The sequence below is a fragment of the Bufo gargarizans genome, chromosome 6, assembly GCF_014858855.1.
Source record: "Bufo gargarizans isolate SCDJY-AF-19 chromosome 6, ASM1485885v1, whole genome shotgun sequence".
Classification (NCBI taxonomy): domain Eukaryota; kingdom Metazoa; phylum Chordata; class Amphibia; order Anura; family Bufonidae; genus Bufo; species Bufo gargarizans.
Genome location: NC_058085.1, coordinates 379,495,382 through 379,515,568, shown reverse-complemented (window position 1 = coordinate 379,515,568; position 20,187 = coordinate 379,495,382). Strand labels below are relative to the sequence as shown.

The 20,187-nt window shown below is 46.0% G+C and overlaps 1 protein-coding gene across 1 annotated transcript in view; it reads left to right on the top strand.

The window, feature by feature from the left end:
* NHLRC2 (NHL repeat containing 2) overlaps positions 1-19,826 on the top strand; it is a 47,367-nt gene extending 27,541 nt beyond the window's left edge. The window contains exons 6-11 of the mRNA XM_044298054.1: positions 3,398-3,476; positions 8,823-9,054; positions 12,044-12,166; positions 13,953-14,162; positions 16,973-17,189; positions 18,517-19,826. Coding sequence (XP_044153989.1) covers positions 3,398-3,476; positions 8,823-9,054; positions 12,044-12,166; positions 13,953-14,162; positions 16,973-17,189; positions 18,517-18,770 — 1,115 coding nt within the window. The 3' untranslated portion in view covers positions 18,771-19,826. The remainder of the gene's footprint in view (positions 1-3,397; positions 3,477-8,822; positions 9,055-12,043; positions 12,167-13,952; positions 14,163-16,972; positions 17,190-18,516) is intronic.
* Positions 19,827-20,187: the final 361 nt, after the last annotated feature.

Sequence of the window (20,187 nt, the reverse complement as noted above, 5' to 3'; positions counted from 1 at the left end):
AGTTTAGCGCGGGGTCACCTCTGCATTATTTGTACTGCTCGCTTTAGTTTAGCGCGGGGTCTCCTCTCCATTATTTGTACTGCTCGCTGAAGTTTAGTGCGGGGTCTCCTCTCCATTATTTGTACTGCTCGCTGAAGTTTAGTGCGGGGTCTCCTCTCCATTATTTGTACTGCTCGCTGAAGTTTAGTGCGGGGTCTCCTCTCCATTATTTGTACTGCTCGCTGAAGTTTAGTGCGGGGTCTCCTCTCCATTATTTGTACTGCTCGCTGAAGTTTAGTGCGGGGTCTCCTCTCCATTATTTGTACTGCTCGCTGAAGTTTAGTGCGGGGTCTCCTCTCCATTATTTGTACTGCTCGCTGAAGTTTAGTGCGGGGTCTCCTCTCCATTATTTGTACTGCTCGCTGAAGTTTAGTGCGGGGTCACCTCTGCATTATTTGTACTGCTCGCTTTAGTTTAGCGCGGGGTCACCTCTCCATTATTTGTACTGCTCGCGTTAGTTTAGCACGGGGTCACCTCTCCATTATTTGTACTGCTCGCTTTAGTTTAGCGCGGGGTCACCTCTCCATTATTTGTACTGCTCGCTTTAGTTTAGCGCGGGGTCACCTCTCCATTATTTGTACTGCTCGCTGTAGTTTAGTGCGGGGTCACCTCTCCATTATTTGTACTGCTCGCTGTAGTTTAGCGCGGGGTCTCCTCTCCATTATTTGTACTGCTCGCTGTAGTTTAGCGCGGGGTCATCTGTACATTATTTGTACTGCTCGCTGTAGTTTAGCGCGGGGTCATCTGTACATTATTTGTACTGCTCGCGTTAGTTTAGCACGGGGTCACCTCTCCATTATTTGTACTGCTCGCTTTAGTTTAGCGCGGGGTCACCTCTCCATTATTTGTACTGCTCGCTGAAGTTTAGCGCGGAGTGGCCTCTGACAGTTCACAGTAGGGGTAATCTTCCTGATCTGTACTGTTCCTGCGCTGGCGCCTTGTTCAGCATGCTGCAATAAATATAAATATTCCCTATGATTAAAGAGAACAATGAGCTGTCAGCAGCTTCTGGAGGAGGATCCAGTCACGACTCCTGCGCTTACAAACAGCCTGCGCTTGGGGGGTCTCTGCAGACTCCAGGTTACCTGTCACACTGGGGGTCTCCACAAACTCCAGGTTACCTGTCACACTGGGGGTCTCCACAGACTTCAGGTTACCTGTCACACTGGGGGTCTCCACAGACCTCAGGTTACCTGTCAAACTGGGGGTCTCCACAGACTTCAGGTTACCTGTCACACTGGGGGTCTCCACAGACTTCAGGTTACCTGTCACACTGGGGGTCTCCACAGACTTCAGGTTACCTGTCACACTGGGGGTCTCCACAGACTTCAGGTTACCTGTCACACTGGGGGTCTCCACAGACTTCAGGTTACCTGTCACACTGGGGGTCTCCACAGACTTCAGGTTACCTGTCACACTGGGGGTCTCCACAGACTTCAGGTTACCTGTCACACTGGAGGTCTCCACAGACTTCAGGTTATCTGTTGCTTGGGGCGGGGGGGTTGCAGACTCCAGGTTACCTGTCATGCTGGGTGTCTCTGCAGACTCCAGGTTACCTGTCATGCCGGGGGTCTCTGCAGACTCCAGGTTACCTGTCATGCCGGGGGTCTCTGCAGACTCCAGGTTACCTGTCATGCCGCGGGTCTCTGCAAACTCCGGGTTACCTGTCATGCCGGGGGTCTCTGCAGACTCCAGGTTACCTGTCATGCTGGGGGTCTCTGCAGACTCCAGGTTACCTGTCATGCTGGGGGTCTCTGCAGACTCCAGGTTACCTGTCATGCTGGGGGTCTCTGCAGACTCCAGGTTACCTGTCATGCTGGGGGTCTCTGCAGACTCCAGGTTACCTGTCATGCTAGGGGGGGTCTCTGCAGACTCCAGGTTACCTGTCATGCTGGGGGGTGTCTCTGCAGACTCCAGGTTACCTGTCATGCTGGGGGGTGTCTCTGCAGACTCCAGGTTACCTGTCATGCTAGGGGGGGTCTCTGCAGACTCCAGGTTACCTGTCATGCTGGGGGGTGTCTCTGCAGACTCCAGGTTACCTGTCATGCTGGGGGGTGTCTCTGCAGACTCCAGGTTACCTGTCATGCTGGGGGGTGTCTCTGCAGACTCCAGGTTACCTGTCATGCTGGGGGTCTCTGCAGACTCCAGGTTACCTGTCATGCTGGGGGTCTCTGCAGACTCCAGGTTACCTGTCCTGCTAGGGGGGGTCTCTGCAGACTCCAGGTTACCTGTCATGCTGGGGGGTGTCTCTGCAGACTCCAGGTTACCTGTCATGCTAGGGGGGGTCTCTGCAGACTCCAGGTTACCTGTCATGCTGGGGGGTGTCTCTGCAGACTCCAGGTTACCTGTCATGCTGGGGGGTGTCTCTGCAGACTCCAGGTTACCTGTCATGCTGGGGGGTGTCTCTGCAGACTCCAGGTTACCTGTCATGCTGGGGGGTGTCTCTGCAGACTCCAGGTTACCTGTCATGCTGGGGGGTGTCTCTGCAGACTCCAGGTTACCTGTCATGCCGGGGGTCTCTGCAGACTCCAGGTTACCTGTCATGCCGGGGGTCTCTGCAGACTCCAGGTTACCTGTCATGCTGGGGGTCTCTGCAGACTCCAGGTTACCTGTCATGCTGGGGGTCTCTGCAGACTCCAGGTTACCTGTCATGCTGGGGGGTGTCTCTGCAGACTCCAGGTTACCTGTCATGCTGGGGGGTGTCTCTGCAGACTCCAGGTTACCTGTCATGCTGCGGGTCTCTGCAGACTCCGGGTTACCTGTCATGCTGGTGGGTGTCTCTGCAGACTCCAGGTTACCTTTCATGCTGCGGGTCTCTGCAGACTCCGGGTTACCTGTCATGCTGGGGGTCTCTGCAGACTCCAGGTTACCTGTCATGCTGGGGGTCTCTGCAGACTCCAGGTTACCTGTCATGCTGGGGGTCTCTGCAGACTCCAGGTTACCTGTCATGCTGGGGGTCTCTGCAGACTCCAGGTTACCTGTCATGCTTGGGGTGGGGGGGGGGGGGTCCCCCTATTCAGTACCCCTATTCAGTACCCCTATTCAGTACCCCCTCTTTAATCCACAGCAGAAGCCACCGGCCTGAGCGGAGCAGGATGCAGCGTGACCACATATGACATAAAATGTGGGATGATGGGAGGTATCCCACCGCTGCAGCCACCCTGCTGACCTCAGCCGAGCGCTGGGATATCGTCATCCAGACCAACCCCTGTAATAAGGGAAACATCGGAGTTTAAAAAATATCTGAAAATGATGTTTTCCTGTGAAACCTATTCTAAAGCGGAGATGCATAGTAATGAAGCCCCTCCCCTTTAGGCCCCACCCCCTGCCATTAATGGTTTTTTACTTTATTTTGCAGGGGTGCTATGGATCGCCATGGCCGGGACCCATCAGATCTGGGCTCTGCTATTAGAAGAGGGGACGTTACCCAAGGGCAGGTAAGTGATCGCCCTCTCAGCCGTAGCCCCTGGACTGTTCACACCATGTGTTATAACATGAGCGTGTTCTCCTCTCCTGTGCGCTCCTGGGGTATAATAAAGGATGAAAATTCTGTATTTATATAAAGACCCTCTTCTCCATCATCCTCCTGTCACCTCAAACGCTAAACTTTCCGAGATTTTCATTTTTGGCTTCTCATGTAATTTCGGAGTTCTCCTCTCTCAAGTTGTAAAATTTCTATTGTCGGATTATTCACAGCTAAGCAGTCATATGATCTCAGCTCTGAACGAATGTCATGTTTCCTGGACTGATCCTGAGTTACCTCCTGTATTATACTCCAGAGCTGCACTCACTATTCTGCTGGTGCTGTCACTGTGTACATACATTACTTATCCTGTACTGATCCTGAGTTACATCCTGTATTATACTCCAGAGCTGCACTCACTATTCTGCTGGTGCAGTCACTGTGTACATACATTACTGATCCTGAGTTACATCCTGTATTATACTCCAGAGCTGCACTCACTATTCTGCTGGTGCAGTCACTGTGTACATACATTACTTATCCTGTACTGATCCTGAGTTACATCCTGTATTATACTCCAGAGCTGCACTCACTATTCTGCTGGTGCAGTCACTGTGTACATACATTACTTATCCTGTACTGATCCTCAGTTACATCCTGTATTATACTCCAGAGCTGCACTCACTATTCTGCTGGTGCAGTCACTGTGTACATACATTACTTATCCTGTACTGATCCTGAGTTACATCCTGTATTATACCCCAGAGCTGCGCTCACTATTCTGCTGGTGCAGTCACTGTGTACATACATTACTTATCCTGTACTAATCCTGAGTTACATCCTGTATTATACTCCAGAGCTGCACTCACTATTCTGCTGGTGCAGTCACTGTGTGCATACATTACTTATCCTGTACTGATCCTGAGATACATCCTGTATTATACTCCAGAGCTGCACTCACTATTCTGCTGGTGCAGTCACTGTGTACATACATTACTTATCCTGTACTGATCCTGAGTTACATCCAGTATTATACTCCAGAGCTGCACTCACTATTTTGCTGGTGCAGTCACTGTGTACATACATTACTTATCCTGTACTGATCCTGAGTTACATCCAGTATTATACTCCAGAGCTGCACTCACTATTCTGCTGGTGCAGTCACTGTGTACATACATTACTTATCCTGTACTGATCCTGAGTTACATCCTGTATTATACTCCAGAGCTGCATTCACTATTTTGCTGGTGCAGTCACTGTGTACATACATTACTCATCCTGTACTGATCCTGAGTTACATCCAGTATTATACTCCAGAGCTGCACTCACTATTTTGCTGGTGCAGTCACTGTGTACATACATTACTTATCCTGTACTGATCCTGAGTTACATCCAGTATTATACTCCAGAGCTGCACTCACTATTCTGCTGGTGCAGTCACTGTGTACATACATTACTTATCCTGTACTGATCCTGAGTTACATCCTGTATTATACTCCAGAGCTGCATTCACTATTTTGCTGGTGCAGTCACTGTGTACATACATTACTCATCCTGTACTGACCCTGAGTTACATCCTGTATTATACTCCAGAGCTGCACTCACTATTCTGCTGGTGCAGTCACTGTGTACATACATTACTTATCCTGTACTGATCCTGAGATACATCCTGTATTATACCCCAGAGCTGCGCTCACTATTCTGCTGGTGCAGTCACTGTGTACATACATTACTTATCCTGTACTGATCCTGAGTTACATCCAGTATTATACTCCAGAGCTGCACTCACTATTTTGCTGGTGCAGTCACTGTGTACATACATTACTTATCCTGTACTGATCCTGAGTTACATCCAGTATTATACTCCAGAGCTGCACTCACTATTCTGCTGGTGCAGTCACTGTGTACATACATTACTTATCCTGTACTGATCCTGAGTTACATCCTGTATTATACTCCAGAGCTGCATTCACTATTTTGCTGGTGCAGTCACTGTGTACATACATTACTCATCCTGTACTGATCCTGAGTTACATCCAGTATTATACTCCAGAGCTGCACTCACTATTTTGCTGGTGCAGTCACTGTGTACATACATTACTTATCCTGTACTGATCCTGAGTTACATCCAGTATTATACTCCAGAGCTGCACTCACTATTCTGCTGGTGCAGTCACTGTGTACATACATTACTTATCCTGTACTGATCCTGAGTTACATCCTGTATTATACTCCAGAGCTGCATTCACTATTTTGCTGGTGCAGTCACTGTGTACATACATTACTCATCCTGTACTGACCCTGAGTTACATCCTGTATTATACTCCAGAGCTGCACTCACTATTCTGCTGGTGCAGTCACTGTGTACATACATTACTTATCCTGTACTGATCCTGAGATACATCCTGTATTATACCCCAGAGCTGCGCTCACTATTCTGCTGGTGCAGTCACTGGCCCAGATTCAAGAAGCACTTGCGCGGGAACAAGTGTGATTTGCGCCGCGCAAGTACTGATTTGCTCCTATGCAAATTTGCGGCTGATTCTGTAAACCAGTTAAGCCTGAAATGCGGCCATTTTCCCGCGCACGCAGCCTAGCTGTTCCTGCGCAATTTTCGTGCAATTTTGCGCGGGGTGTAAGTTGCGCCTTCATGGAATTCCCTCAGCGAATATGCAAATTAGGTACTGCCGATGATTCAGAAACATGCGCGTGTGATGCGCATCTTGCGCTGGAAGCGTGCAAGCTTTTTTCCCTGGGCAAACTTGCTCCTGTTAAAAGCAGGGGCAAGTTAGCAAAAGATGGCCAAATGTCATCCCAGGTACGCACTTCATTACCCAGGGCATTGATGTCCAGGGCAATGGCTTCATATATAGCCCTCCTTTGGGCAATGGTGGTGTTTGCCCGCTGGGCACCATATAGGACTTCCTTATGCTGCTGGAGTGCAGCAATCAGGATGTCCATCTCTGCAGCCACAAAGTTGGCCTTCCTTATTTTGGTCCCTTTGGGAGGTGCCATGTCTTGCAAAAGGGCTGAATTTCCTTGCTCAGGGGGGGGGTAGGAAAAAGCAGGATGAAATTCAGCAAAGAACCTGCGCAAGTCTGCTCCTATTTATTTGCTCAGTGCAAGCAGCTGAGCAGGATTTGCCCTGAAATTATGCTAGCAAACCTCTGCTGAGCCGAAAATTCCTCATTTACATAGGGGCACACCCACTTTGACTTGCACGGCCTTGCGCCCTCAGCTTTGCCTTAAACAGGAGCAAATTAAATGAACAAACGATTCCTGAATCAGGTGGCAATTTGGCAAAATTGCTCCAGCGCAGAGAAATTCAGCTGAGCGGCTCAGGTGTAAGTAATGGGCAAATCTACCTGAATCTGGGCCACTGTGTACATACATAACTTATCCTGTACTGATCCTGAGTTGCATCCTGTATTATACTCCAGAGCTGCACTCACTATTCTGCTGGTGTAGTCACTGTGTACATACATTACTTATCCTGTACTGATCCTGAGTTACATCCTGTATTATACTCCAGAGCTGCACTCACTATTCTGCTGGTGCAGTCACTGTGTGCATACATTACTTATCCTGTACTGATCCTGAGTTACATCCTGTATTATACTCCAGAGCTGCGCTCACTATTCTGCTGGTGGAGTCACTGTGTCCATACATTACATATCCTGTACTGACCCTGAGTTACATCCTGTATTTTACTCCAGAGCTGCACTCACTATTCTGCTGGTGCAGTCACTGTGTACATACATTACCTCCTCTGTGGCCTCCCATCTAGCACTCTTGCTCCAATCTATCCTCAACTCTGCCACCGGACTAATCTACCTCTCCCCTGTTACTCCTCTGCCAATCCCTTCACTGCCCCCGTTACCCAGAGAATCCAGTACTAACCACTATGACATACAAGGCCGTCCACAAACTGTCCCCTCCAGACATCAGTGACCTCCCGATACCTTCCTACACGTAATCTCCGATCCTCACAAGACCTTCTCCTCTCCTCTTCCCACAATCTCCTCCAGGATTTCTCCTGTGCATCCCCCATACTCTGGAACTCGCTGCCCCAACATATCCGACTCTCACCTCCAGTGGAATCCTTCAAAGAAACCTGAACCCACCTCTTCAGACAAACCTGCAACCAGTGACCCTGCTGCCTCTATACCGCCATGACCGTCCTTAGCCTCACCTCGTAGACTGTAAGCCTCGCGGGCAGGGCCCTCTCCTGTACCAGTCTGTGGCTCGTCTTCCATCCTGCAGAGTCCGGGAACAAATGTATACGTTGTTGTAACGGACCGTTTCAGCAGACAAGGGGTTAAAATCCGTTTAGGCGATATGCCCCTTTCCGAGAGACAGGCACAGCTACTGCAGAACACCAACCTCCCGAACTGGATACAAAATAGCACTCCAAACTGGAACCTCGCGAATAGCTGCCAGCAGACGAACAGGAAAAGCGTACAGTCAGCTTACACTCCTGGCAATCAGTCTCCAACAGCATAAATGGAATCCCCCCAATAACGAGACAAGGCTCCGTCTTGAGGGTCAAGCAGTGGTCTGAAGTGCTGGCACACCCAGCCTGGTTTTTATTACAGTTATGCAAATACAGAACAGATACAACACATCCCCACAATGCATCATGGTTTCCTCCTCTCTGCCTGGGAGACGACCGAAGGCAATCCAATTATCTCTCAGGACAAAGGGAGATCGCCAATACACATGTGGAGACAACAGGACAGACATCACCATTTAAACACACAATGTCACACCCCCACAGTAAACACAGACATTTAACATATCCCCAGATAGCTCAAGTCTGAGTGCATATCATTAGGTGAATGGCACTCAGAATACACGAATACAATAATATTAGCTATCTGGGTGCCCTCACAGAACATACAATTTAACCGAACGCATAATAACATAAAATACAATTCTACAGACAGATTTAAGCTGTGCGGCCGGTCTGTCTTCTCCTTTAAAGTTACTATGGGCCATAATCCTGAGGCAAGAGGCCTTCAAACAGCCCCCTCCAAAACACCGTGGCGAGGTTGGTTTCGCCACAGTTGTGTATGTGTTTTATTACAATGGAAATGTATGGTGACGGAGGCCCCTGTATGGCGTCCGCTTAACGTACATGTAAGGCAAAAATACAACGTGAACCCAGCCTAAGAATGTCAGGGAGCTGCCCCCCCAACAGATGGAGGGGAGGAGCCTCACTAAGGGGAGGGGCCTGACAGTCCCTTGATGCACGGACTCGTGGTGCTGTTTTGGTGACGGCTTTTCCCCCAGTTCATGGTAACCTGTTGTCTCCTTTCAGCCTCCTCCCTGGAGGATCCTGCGTTCGCTTTGCCGGAAGTGGCAACGAAGAAAACCGGAACAATTCGTATCCTCAGAAGGCGGGTTTTGCTCAGCCGTCCGGACTGACCGCGTGCAGGGGGGATCCCTGGAACTGCCTGTTTGTGGCCGACAGTGAGAGCAGCTCCATCAGAAGCGTGTCCTTCAAAGACGGAGCGGTGAAACACGTCGTGGGCGGAGAGCGCGACCCCACGGTAACTATCCTTAAAGGGACAATAACCCTAATATTACCACATAAGAGAAGCTGTGACCCCTGAGCACCGTGTACACATAGTTCTCTATGGAGGGATTCCTGGAGACACAATCATGTGTGCCGCTACCCCTGACCCCAAAGCCCTCAGCAGTGCTGTAATAAAGTATTCACACAACATGGCGGACAACAACCTCTGTAATAACACCCGCCATCCACAGTGACGGTAGGTCCTACCCACAAGTGACACAAGAATAGCAGAATAGTGTCATGTCAGCGGCACGACGAGCTATACACAGCCAGGGCCGGACATTACAGATCACTGCCTTGTTATCGGGTGGTCTATAGGGGGCGGTATTATAGTAGTAAACAAAACGCACCAACTTCTATCGGGTGCAGATCCGGAACAGGAAAGTCTTTACTGCAGCTGTGCCACATCTTCACGGTACAGACGGCGACACAGGAAAACCGCATTTACGCATTTCAGGTGCTTGGAGCATCCTTAGTCAGCATAAAAGCAATATTATAGTAGTTATATTCTTGTACATAGGAGCAGTATTATAGTAGTTATATTCTTGTACATAGGAGCAGTATTATAGTAGTTATATTCTTGTACATATGAGCAGTATTATAGTAGTTATATTCTTGTACATAGGAGCAGTATTATAGTAGTTATATTCCTGTACATATGAGCAGTATTATAGTAGTTATATTCTTGCACATAGGAGGCAGTATTATAGTAGTTATTGTCTTGTACACAGGAGCAGTATTATAGTAGTTATATTCCTGTACTTAGGAGCAGTATTATAGTAGTTATATTCTTGTACATAGGAGGCAGTATTATAGTAGTTATATTCTTGTACATAGGAGGCAGTATTATAGTAGTTATATTCTTGTACATAGGAGCAGTATTATAGTAGTTATATTCTTGTACACAGGAGCAGTATTATAGTGGTTATATTCTTGTACATAGGGGCAGTATTATAGTAGTTATATTCTTGTACATAGGAGGCAGTATTATAGTAGTTATATTCTTGTACATAGGAGCAGTATTATAGTAGTAATATTCTTGTACATAGGAGGCAGTATTATAGTAGTTATAGTCTTGTACATAGGAGCAGTATTATAGTAGTTATATTCTTGTACATAGGAGCAGTATTATAGTAGTTATATTCCTGTACATAGGAGCAGTATTATAGTAGTTATATTCTTGTACATAGGAGCAGTATTATAGTAGTTATATTCTTGTACATAGGAGCAGTATTATAGTAGTTATATTCTTGTACATAGGAGCAGTATTATAGTAGTTATATTCTTGTACATAGGAGACAGTATTATAGTAGTTATATTCTTGTACATAGGAGCAGTATTATAGTAGTTATATTGCTGTACATAGAAGCAGTATTATAATAGTTATAGTCTTGTACATGAGAGCAGTATTATAGTAGTTATATTCTTGTACATAGGAGGCAGTATTATAGTAGTTATATTCTTGCACATAGGAGGCAGTATTATAGTAGTTATTGTCTTGTACACAGGAGCAGTATTATAGTAGTTATATTCTTGTACATAGGAGGCAGTATTATAGTAGTTATATTCTTGTACATAGGAGGCAGTATTATAGTAGTTATATTCTTGTACATAGGGGCAGTATTATAGTAGTTATTTTCTTGTACATAGGAGCAGTATTATAGTAGTTATATTCTTGTACATAGGAGCAGTATTATAGTAGTTATATTCTTGTACATAGGAGCAGTATTATAGTAGTTGTATTCTTGTACATAGGAGCAGTATTATAGCAGTTGTATTCTTGTACATAGGAGCAGTATTATAGCAGTTGTATTCTTGTACAGAGGAGCAGTATTATAGTAGTTGTATTCTTGTACATAGGAGGCAGTATTATAGTAGTTGTATTCTTGTACATAGGAGGCAGTATTATAGTAGTTGTATTCTTGTACATAGGAGGCAGTATTATAGTAGTTATATTCTTGTACATAGGAGGCAGTATTATAGTAGTTATATTCTTGTACATAGGAGGCAGTATTATAGTAGTTATATTCCTGTACATAGGAGCAGTATTATAGTAGTTATATTCTTGTACACAGGAGCAGTATTATAGTAGTTATATTCTTGTACATAGGAGACAGTATTATAGTAGTTATATTCTTGTACATAGGAGCAGTATTATAGTAGTTATATTGCTGTACATAGGAGCAGTATTATAATAGTTATAGTCTTGTACATGAGAGCAGTATTATAGTAGTTATATTCCTGTACATAGGGGCAGTATTATAGTAGTTATTTTCTTGTACATAGGAGCAGTATTATAGTAGTTATATTCTTGTACATAGGAGCAGTATTATAGTAGTTATATTCTTGTACATAGGAGCAGTATTATAGTAGTTGTATTCTTGTACATAGGAGCAGTATTATAGCAGTTGTATTCTTGTACATAGGAGCAGTATTATAGCAGTTGTATTCTTGTACAGAGGAGCAGTATTATAGTAGTTGTATTCTTGTACATAGGAGGCAGTATTATAGTAGTTGTATTCTTGTACATAGGAGGCAGTATTATAGTAGTTATATTCTTGTACATAGGAGGCAGTATTATAGTAGTTATATTCTTGTACATAGGAGGCAGTATTATAGTAGTTATAATCTTGTACATAGGAGGCAGTATTATAGTAGTTATAATCTTGTACATAGGAGGCAGTATTATAGTAGTTATAATCTTGTACATAGGAGGCAGTATTATAGTAGTTATATTCTTGTACATAGGAGGCAGTATTATAGTAGTTATAATCTTGTACATAGGAGGCAGTATTATAGTAGTTATATTCTTGTACATAGGAGGCAGTATTATAGTAGTTATATTCTTCAGCATTTATGTTGGTTATAGTTCTGGGTGTTGTCATTGTCGCTGTATACTCCTTTATCACGTGCCGTCCTCCTGTAGCCTGATTATACTTTGTACTTGTCCATTTCATTCACAGAACCTGTTTGCTTTTGGTGATGTTGATGGGACCGGAATTAATGCTAAACTTCAGCATCCTCTGGGAGTATCATGGGATCAGAACCGTGGGATCCTGTACGTGGCAGATTCATATAATCACAAGGTGAGGATCTCATTAGTTTTCTTCACTTTATGTTGTAACATTTCCTTCTTGGTTCGAACACTTTTAGCTCCATCATTCATTGAAATAAAGAGACCACGCTGCGCTACAGATTTGCACGCCCTTATTTTTCACAGATGTATTTTTTTATTTTTTTATTGGCAGCTACCATTAGGTGAATTTCACTGCATGCCGATTTATAACGCCTCAGCTGAACTGTATAAGAAATGCAGTAACGATGTGTGCACCGGAGATTTGTATAGAAAACCGCCCTCGTGCTGCCAATGAAAGAGTATACAGCATGCATGAAACTGTCCTCTACTACATTATCTGTACACTGTAGTGTTATCTGTGGTGTTACATGGGACTGCAGGTGACCTCTTCTACATTATCTGTACTCAGACAGTAACACTGTGTTATCTGTGGTGTTACATGGGACTGCAGGTGACCTCTACTACATTATCTGTACTCAGACAGTTATCACTGTCTTATCTGTGGTGTTACATGGGACTGCGCGCAGCAGTGCTGTGTTGCTGTGTGTGAGGTCTGTTGTAGTTACAGTTGCTCCTTGTTACTTTTCCGAGTCGTTGCTGTTTCCCGGTTACATCTCTAGGTCTCATGGGCGTCACTCACCGTGGATCGGGCACAGTTCATCTGATGTGTAATTAATGGCTTCCTATAATTCATGCCGGTTGCAGGGCGCGGCGCACACTGGGGCTGGAGAGGAATATTTATGCCTCCCCATCGCCATATTGGTCATGATTTAGAGGATAATTTGATTTTGTGATTTTGTTTCTGCCGATCCAGCTCTAATTAATCACAGAGCGGAGTCCTTTGTGTGGAAATCTCCGTCCTGAATCTTTAATCACTTTTTTTTGTTTCATTTTTTTGAGCATCAGTCACATCGCGCCGACGCCTTGCGTACAATGGCGCCGTTATTAGTATTAATCTCTATGGTTTTTATGATGTGTTTAATGGAGTTTTTTCTTTTGTTAAGGTTTTTCTTTTATCTTGTTTTGTTCTTTTCTTCTTATTATAATTAGTTGTCTTTTTCCAGAAAATGGCGCAGACGTCGGCTGAAAGTGTGCACACTCGTAATCTTAGTAATTGTGGGCCATTGTGTCTGGTTATGCAATGCTCATCATACACAGAACAATGCGAGTGATAGGCTTTGTGTATAAAGAGTTTTATTTCGCAGCGCCACCTCTGTCCGGTGGCTGTGTCCGGTATTGCACTTTAGTCCTTTTCTCGTGAATGGCGCTAAACAGTAATACCAGAGGCTGCCACAGGACTGATGTGGCGCTGTTTCTGAGAGGACGAAAGCAAAAATTCTGATCTTCAGGTGAGTTGAAATGTTCGGACATTTCTGCGTCAAGTCTGCAGCGTTTGAATTCGCAGTTTTTGATGCTCAGAATGAACGTGTAATATAAAGGAAGGACGTCCGCTCTCCTCCCTGCTGGATTCACTTCTTGCTTTGGCTCTTCCCATTTCCCGCAATACTTCCCATTTCCCCCGCTGCTCCCATTGCGATGCTTCCCAGTTCCCCTGCCGATCTCTCTTCTTCCTTGTACTTTTCAGCATGGACATGTGACCTCTGCCGCCAATCACTGGCTGTATCCGGTGACCGCTGATCGGCTGCAGCGTCTCATCTCCGCTTCAGGTTTTATTATTTGACACCACATTGAGTGGCCGGACAGGCCTATAATTATAGGAGTAGCATACGGGGTTAATGCTCTAGACATGACCGTCCGCATTATATTTATCACAGTTTTTTCTCCTTTTCTGACAGATCAAAACCGTGGATCCGAAATCCAAGAGCTGCGTCACGTTGGCGGGTACAGGGCAGGCTGGGAATGCGCCAGGACCAAGCTTCACGGAGGCATCATTCAATGAACCAGGAGGTCTGTGCGCGGCGGCAGACGGGCGGTCACTCTATGTTGCCGACACAAATAATCACCAGATAAAAGTCCTGGACCTGGAGACCAAGATGGTGTCTGTGGTGAGTGACCTCCGGATTCTTCTCCAGCATTCGCACTTTTCTAGATTATCTCCACATAATTTAGGGACGAAATCCGTATTTTCCTCCATGAGCCAACCCTTGCAGCCTCTTAGTTTCCATCTTTCTGCGTCTCCGGGACACGGCGCCCTCTACAGCTCCGTGCAGGTCTGCACCCAGCTTTCCCAGAAGCTGTTTATAAGGATATGTTCACACCTGGCAGCAACTTGCATATGAGATTTTACCAAATTTCTCCCACACGCCATGTGAAAAATCCACGTGGAAAATGACGTGCGGATTTTCATTTCATTTTCTGCTGGGAATTTGACCCTTTGCAGTGTTTATCGGGTGAAATCTGCGGAAAATCCACAACAAATGCACTTGAATCGTTCACTTTTGCTGCAGATTTTTCCTCTGAAATTTACGTTGAAGAAATATATAAAATATAATATATATATGCAACTTCCTACTATAATTTGTTTCATGTCATCAAAAGTTCTGAGACCCCTGCTTGCTGCCAGTGAATGCAACATTCATTTCCTACCTAGAGAGGCTGAAAACTGTCCTTAGTTCTCACATCTGGACCTTTGCTACAGTTGTATCCAGTCTGGACAATCCTCCGAGTGATCAGCATCCTGGACTGCAGACTGACACATTTTACCTGCACTGATACATTGTAACAAACTATATGGAAAGGAGCTCTCTGAATTGTGAGAGGATTTCGATCTGAACAGCATTTCAGCCTCTAAATGTAAATTGGAATGTTCCTGTTCACTGACAGCAAGCAAAGATTGTGAAAATGGTGACCAATAACCCAAAGTCTAATTAGAGGGTTATGGTGAATTTACACGTTCCGATTTTCGGGCAGATTATTGTGAACGGCCGTTCCTTCGAACGCTTGTTCCTGACGATCTGGCCCTCTAAATGTGCCGCCAATCGCCCGATGACTGAGCCAAATGCTCATTCTTCGGGCGATCCTGTCATTCGCGCAGGCACATCAGTCATCGTTCTTGGGCAGCAGATCGTGCGGTCTAAACCGGGAGCAATGATTCTGTATGAGGCTCACAATAGCGACTTCTCGTCCCCATACTGTGGAGGAGATCGCGGCATGTAGATGTGTCTCCTCCACAGAGTAAGCAGCCAACCGTCGGGAAGGAGCGCCTTCTTCCTGACAATCGGCTGTAACATCGGGACGCGTAAATCCGCCTTTCCGGAACTCTTTGTTATACGAGGATTAGGATTTATGTGATACTCCAGGATCGGCCTTTAAAGGGCTAGCCCCCTGGTACACCTTTATGGCGTGTACACACTCACCATCATCCACAGAACAAGTTGTAGGACATTTTAACCTCACGCGATTCAAGAACCCCTGACGGCCCAGAACCTGCCACCAAATTTCCATAAACACTATCCTGTGCAATGAAACTCTGGACTGTTGGCTACTTTGCCTGTCCACTGGATATGCTGTGCATGAAAGATAGGTGCGGCTCTGTCGATGGGTGCTTTGAATTGGCATGCAGGAATCCCAGACACCCCCCCTGTCCCCGTTCTCCTGTGGGGTGAGCTCCCCAGCGTCACGTCATGTAAATCTTATAAATATTGGAACTACCCCTTTAAGAAGCTCTCCTGTGAAATATGGCTCTGTCTCTTTAAGAAGTGTCAGTTTATAGGATCACTGTATGAGGCGGTGTGGATAAGCGGCGCCTCTCTGATATCTGAGGTGTCTCGCCGTCCGTGCTTCTCCCAGAGGGCAGCGACGCTTTCCTGTCGGAGCGCAGGGTTTTGTTTCGTCAGCGAGGTAGGCGTCCATACATCAATCTCCCCCACAGTACAGAATCCTGGGGTGAGTTCTGCCGCAGGACCTGCCAGTATAATGAGAGCCATCAGTCTTCACATAAAGGCCCCCTCCCCCGACACCCACACATTGTACTGTATGGATCCTTACATCCTCGGATAGCACAATATGCAGATCCGCCGCGCTGAACTCCGCAGCCGCGCTCTTCATTTCGCTGTCAGACGAGGATTATTTTCTTTTGTTCTGCTGAAATCTTCGTGTCTAGAAAACTTTTTATTATCCGCGTTAATAAACTCCTTCATCTTCACTGAGCGACGAACCGGAATCGAGAAAACTTCAGTGAGCAGACGCCGCGCTGTGACTGGTAATGCAGCGCAGCCGCGCTCAACACATTCTACCCCTCAGTGAGAGGGGCCCAGGGGTCGGGGCCCCACCAGTCAGACACTGAGGCCGCATCCTATAGGAAACAAAATCTACATTGCCAGAATCATACCTGATATTTCAGGCAGGGGATAAGCGGCGATCAGGCAACTCTCACACCGCTTATCCCATTACCATCATAACTGACATCAGGTCAGTAATACCCGCTATAAATCCCTATAGTCTGCGGCAGCAATCTCCAACCTGTCGCTCTCCAACCTGTCGCAAAACTACAACTCTCATCAGCAGCAGACTGTCAACGCTTGGGAGTTGTAGTTTTGTGTGAGGTTTGTAACCATGGAGATGCATATGCCTGCACGGTGGGAAATATCGAGACTGTCCTCAGGGGCACCGGATTTATTTCTTATTTTAATTGCAGAAGTGTGCATACCCCCTCAGGACACGGTCTGCCGCTGCCTGCACGTCTTCTCGTGGAATTACCCTTAAAATTCTAACTTTTTTCATATATAATTAGAGGGAAATAAGTAGGGACACTCTGCCGGAGAGCGCATCTAACTGTAGACTACAACTCCCATCCTCCCAGCTGTCAGTGTTTGCGCCATTGGCTGATGTTTGTGCCCCCCCATTTTTGTTGCAGCTCCCCATTTTCTCCCAAGAGTCTTCCGATTTGGTAGACAGTGCACTGCCGCAGCGGATCAAGAACCTGAAGCTGCCTAAATCTGCTCCTAATGTTAAGCTGGACCCTCTGCCTGTATCCCCCGGCCGGACCCTGCAGTATACACTGAACCTCAAGCTTCCTGCCGGGGCGAAGCCGACGGAGGGAGCCCCCAGTTTCTGGTTTCTGTTCACAGAAGGTAAAGTCTGAGCAGTGAAATCTGCTGCAACTATACTGAACTGAGCTCCATCATGGGTTCTTCTCTAGTCACATCCAAGGCTGCATTCACAAATTAGCTCTTAGTTGCAGTACCTCCTTGCCGCCCCCTGCTGGGTCATTTAGAAAGCTGCATAATATGAAAATACTTTACATCTCCTGTACTGATGTGAAGGTACATAAAAATATCTTGTACGTTAGTCACATCCAAAGCTGCACTCTCACAGTCCTTCCTTCCCATCAGTATGTACACTTTTCCCACAGTACCGTGCAGCAAGTCACAGCATGAGGCGGATTAGAACAGGGCGGCAGCAGGATGGTGAATGCGTCACTGAACAGATCTGTCAGCAGAGTGCCAATGGATTCCAAACGGCAGCTAGTGAATGCAGCTCTGGATGCGACTGGAGTATTCCATCAGTCTGTGTGCAGCCAATGAGTTGTTGGCAGTTTATAATTTCACCCTGTGATACACACCGCTCCAGAACGATCACAGCTGTGCCTTAAAGGGGTTGTCCCACTCAAAAATATTTTTCGGTTTTCAAACCAGCGCCTGAATCTGAATACGTCTGTAATTACATGTAATTAAAGATTTTGTATAGCCAGTGAGTTATTTAATAAAATGTATCTGCACAATGTCAATGAGGTGGTCGCACATGCTCAGTCCAATCCTTTAACTGGCTGTGATAGGGAGAGCAGTAGCAGAAAGGACACGACCCCTCATCAGAAGCAGAAAGGACACACTCTTCATAGTTGGCAGTATAGTATTTATTTATTTTATATAGCGCTACTATATTCCGCAGCGCTTTACAGACATTATCATCCAGATGTCCCCAATGGGGCTCACAATCTAAGGTCCCGATCAGTCTGTCTCTGGAGTGTGGGAGGAAACCGGAGAACCCGGAGGAAACGCAGGCAAACACGGGGAGAACATACAAACTCCATGCAGATGTTGCCCTTGGTCGGCACCTGTCCTAACCACTGAGCCTCCGTGCTGCCCATATAATAAGTCTAGCTGATCTCTGGATCCATGTGAGGTACAGGGCTGGTTCTAGCTTGGTTAGAAAAAGGTTGTCATGTGCTATATGATGTCTGACTTGTATTTTTTACATTAATCATGGGATACCCCTTTAATGGAGCTGTGCCGCAGTGTAAAGCATGAGTGAGCAACAAAGCAGCTTCTTGAGTCTCTGATGAGACAGGAGGTGGATTTCAGACTCCAGTAGATGGTGCAATTTCACCTTCTCCTTTGATTGTCAGCTCACATGTCCAGGTACTGTGCTAGTAGTAATAATTCTGCTCTTCTCCTCCAGGTCATGACTGGCTTCTTGCAGGACAGAAAACCTACGGTGAGATCGGGAGTCTCACTAAACCTGACCAGATAGAGGTGACGCTCCCCCTGCAGTTCCCCTGCGCCGATCCTGAGTTGCGTATCGGCGTCTGTGTGTACTACTGCATCGAAGGCACCATGTGTATGATGAAGTCCGTGTCCTTCTCCCAGCCGCTGCACGCCACCGCCGGAGACACGAGCAGCACCGCTCCGCTTCATCTCTCCTACAACTTCTGACTCCAGAGGCACACTAGGTGGCAGCCTGTACTCAGGGGCCTGATGGTGGGAGCCTGTACCCCAGAGGCACACTAGGTGGCAGCCTGTACTCAGGGGCCTGATGGTGGGAGCCTGTACCCCAGTGGCCTGGATGTGGCGGCTTGTACCCCCCTCATGGTGGTGGCAGCCTGATCATCTCTAATGGTGCTGCCATATTGTCATCTTTTAGAGTAAGGCTACATTCACACGAAAACTGCCATTAAAAACGGACACACGGTCAATTTTTAAGGGCCATTCTGCATCCATTTTCTAGCCGTTTGTCATTTTTTTGTGGCTGTTTTGGATCCGGATGAATGTCATTACTTTATCTTTTTTTGGAACATCCTAACCCCTGCAGTGCCTTCAGTTTAAATAATAGCCACCATATTGCCCCACTATCTATAATTGCCCCCACTATCTATAATGCTCCCCATAGTGGCCCAGTATATATAAGGCCCCACACAGTGCCCTCCAGTATAAATATTGCCCCCAATAGTGCCCTCTAAAAAAAAAAATACCGACGTCATACACTTGAACGTGAGGGAACACTCGCTCTGCACTGGAGGGAGCATGTCCCTGCGTCACATGATCATGCTGGGACTGTCAGGTTTTTGTCTTGTTTTTTAACCCTTGAAAGGCACTTTCACCCATTCACCCCAAAGGGGTTTTCCAGGAATTAGGAAAATAAAATTACTGAAAATACTTAAAAGCTATGGATACCTTTTAGGGGCAATTTTTTTATGATTGCATTGTACTTATTTTGATCTAAAAAATATTTTTTCAATTGGTCTTTATAAAAAAAAAATGGAGCCCTTTTTCTCTGTACAGAGCTGAGATGCTCTAGCAGCAGTCTGTGGATTTTCAGTCTTTTCCGTCAGTTGGGGAGCTGACGGGCTCCTTATCTCTGCTCTCTGACATTGTAAACACTCCTTATTGCTCAGCTCTTATCTTACTGATAATAATGTGGCTTAAATAAGTGTTTATGACCCCTCAGTAGTTTAGAGATAAGGGTTATGGCACGAAGTGAAAGTACCAGTCACACAGTTAGAAAAACAGATAACCCTTTGTGACAGAATGGCTCAATAAAGGCCAATTGAAAATATGATTTTTAGCCAAAAATTTGTAAAATGTAATCATAAACAAAAATTGCCTTTTAAAGGTGTACATAGCTTTTACATATTACTTTATTATAAATCTATTCCCAAATACCTTTCATTAGTTATAATGATTTGTTTTGTCTGGGGAGCAATCATCAGGGGAAATAAAATGGCTGCTGTCCTATTAGTACACAAAGAACCTGTCCTAATCTCACAGCAGGACAAGTTACTTCACAACACTGAGCTAAAGAGCTGCTTCATCCTCTTGTGCTCTGTAGCTGAATCTTTGTGGGAATGGCGTC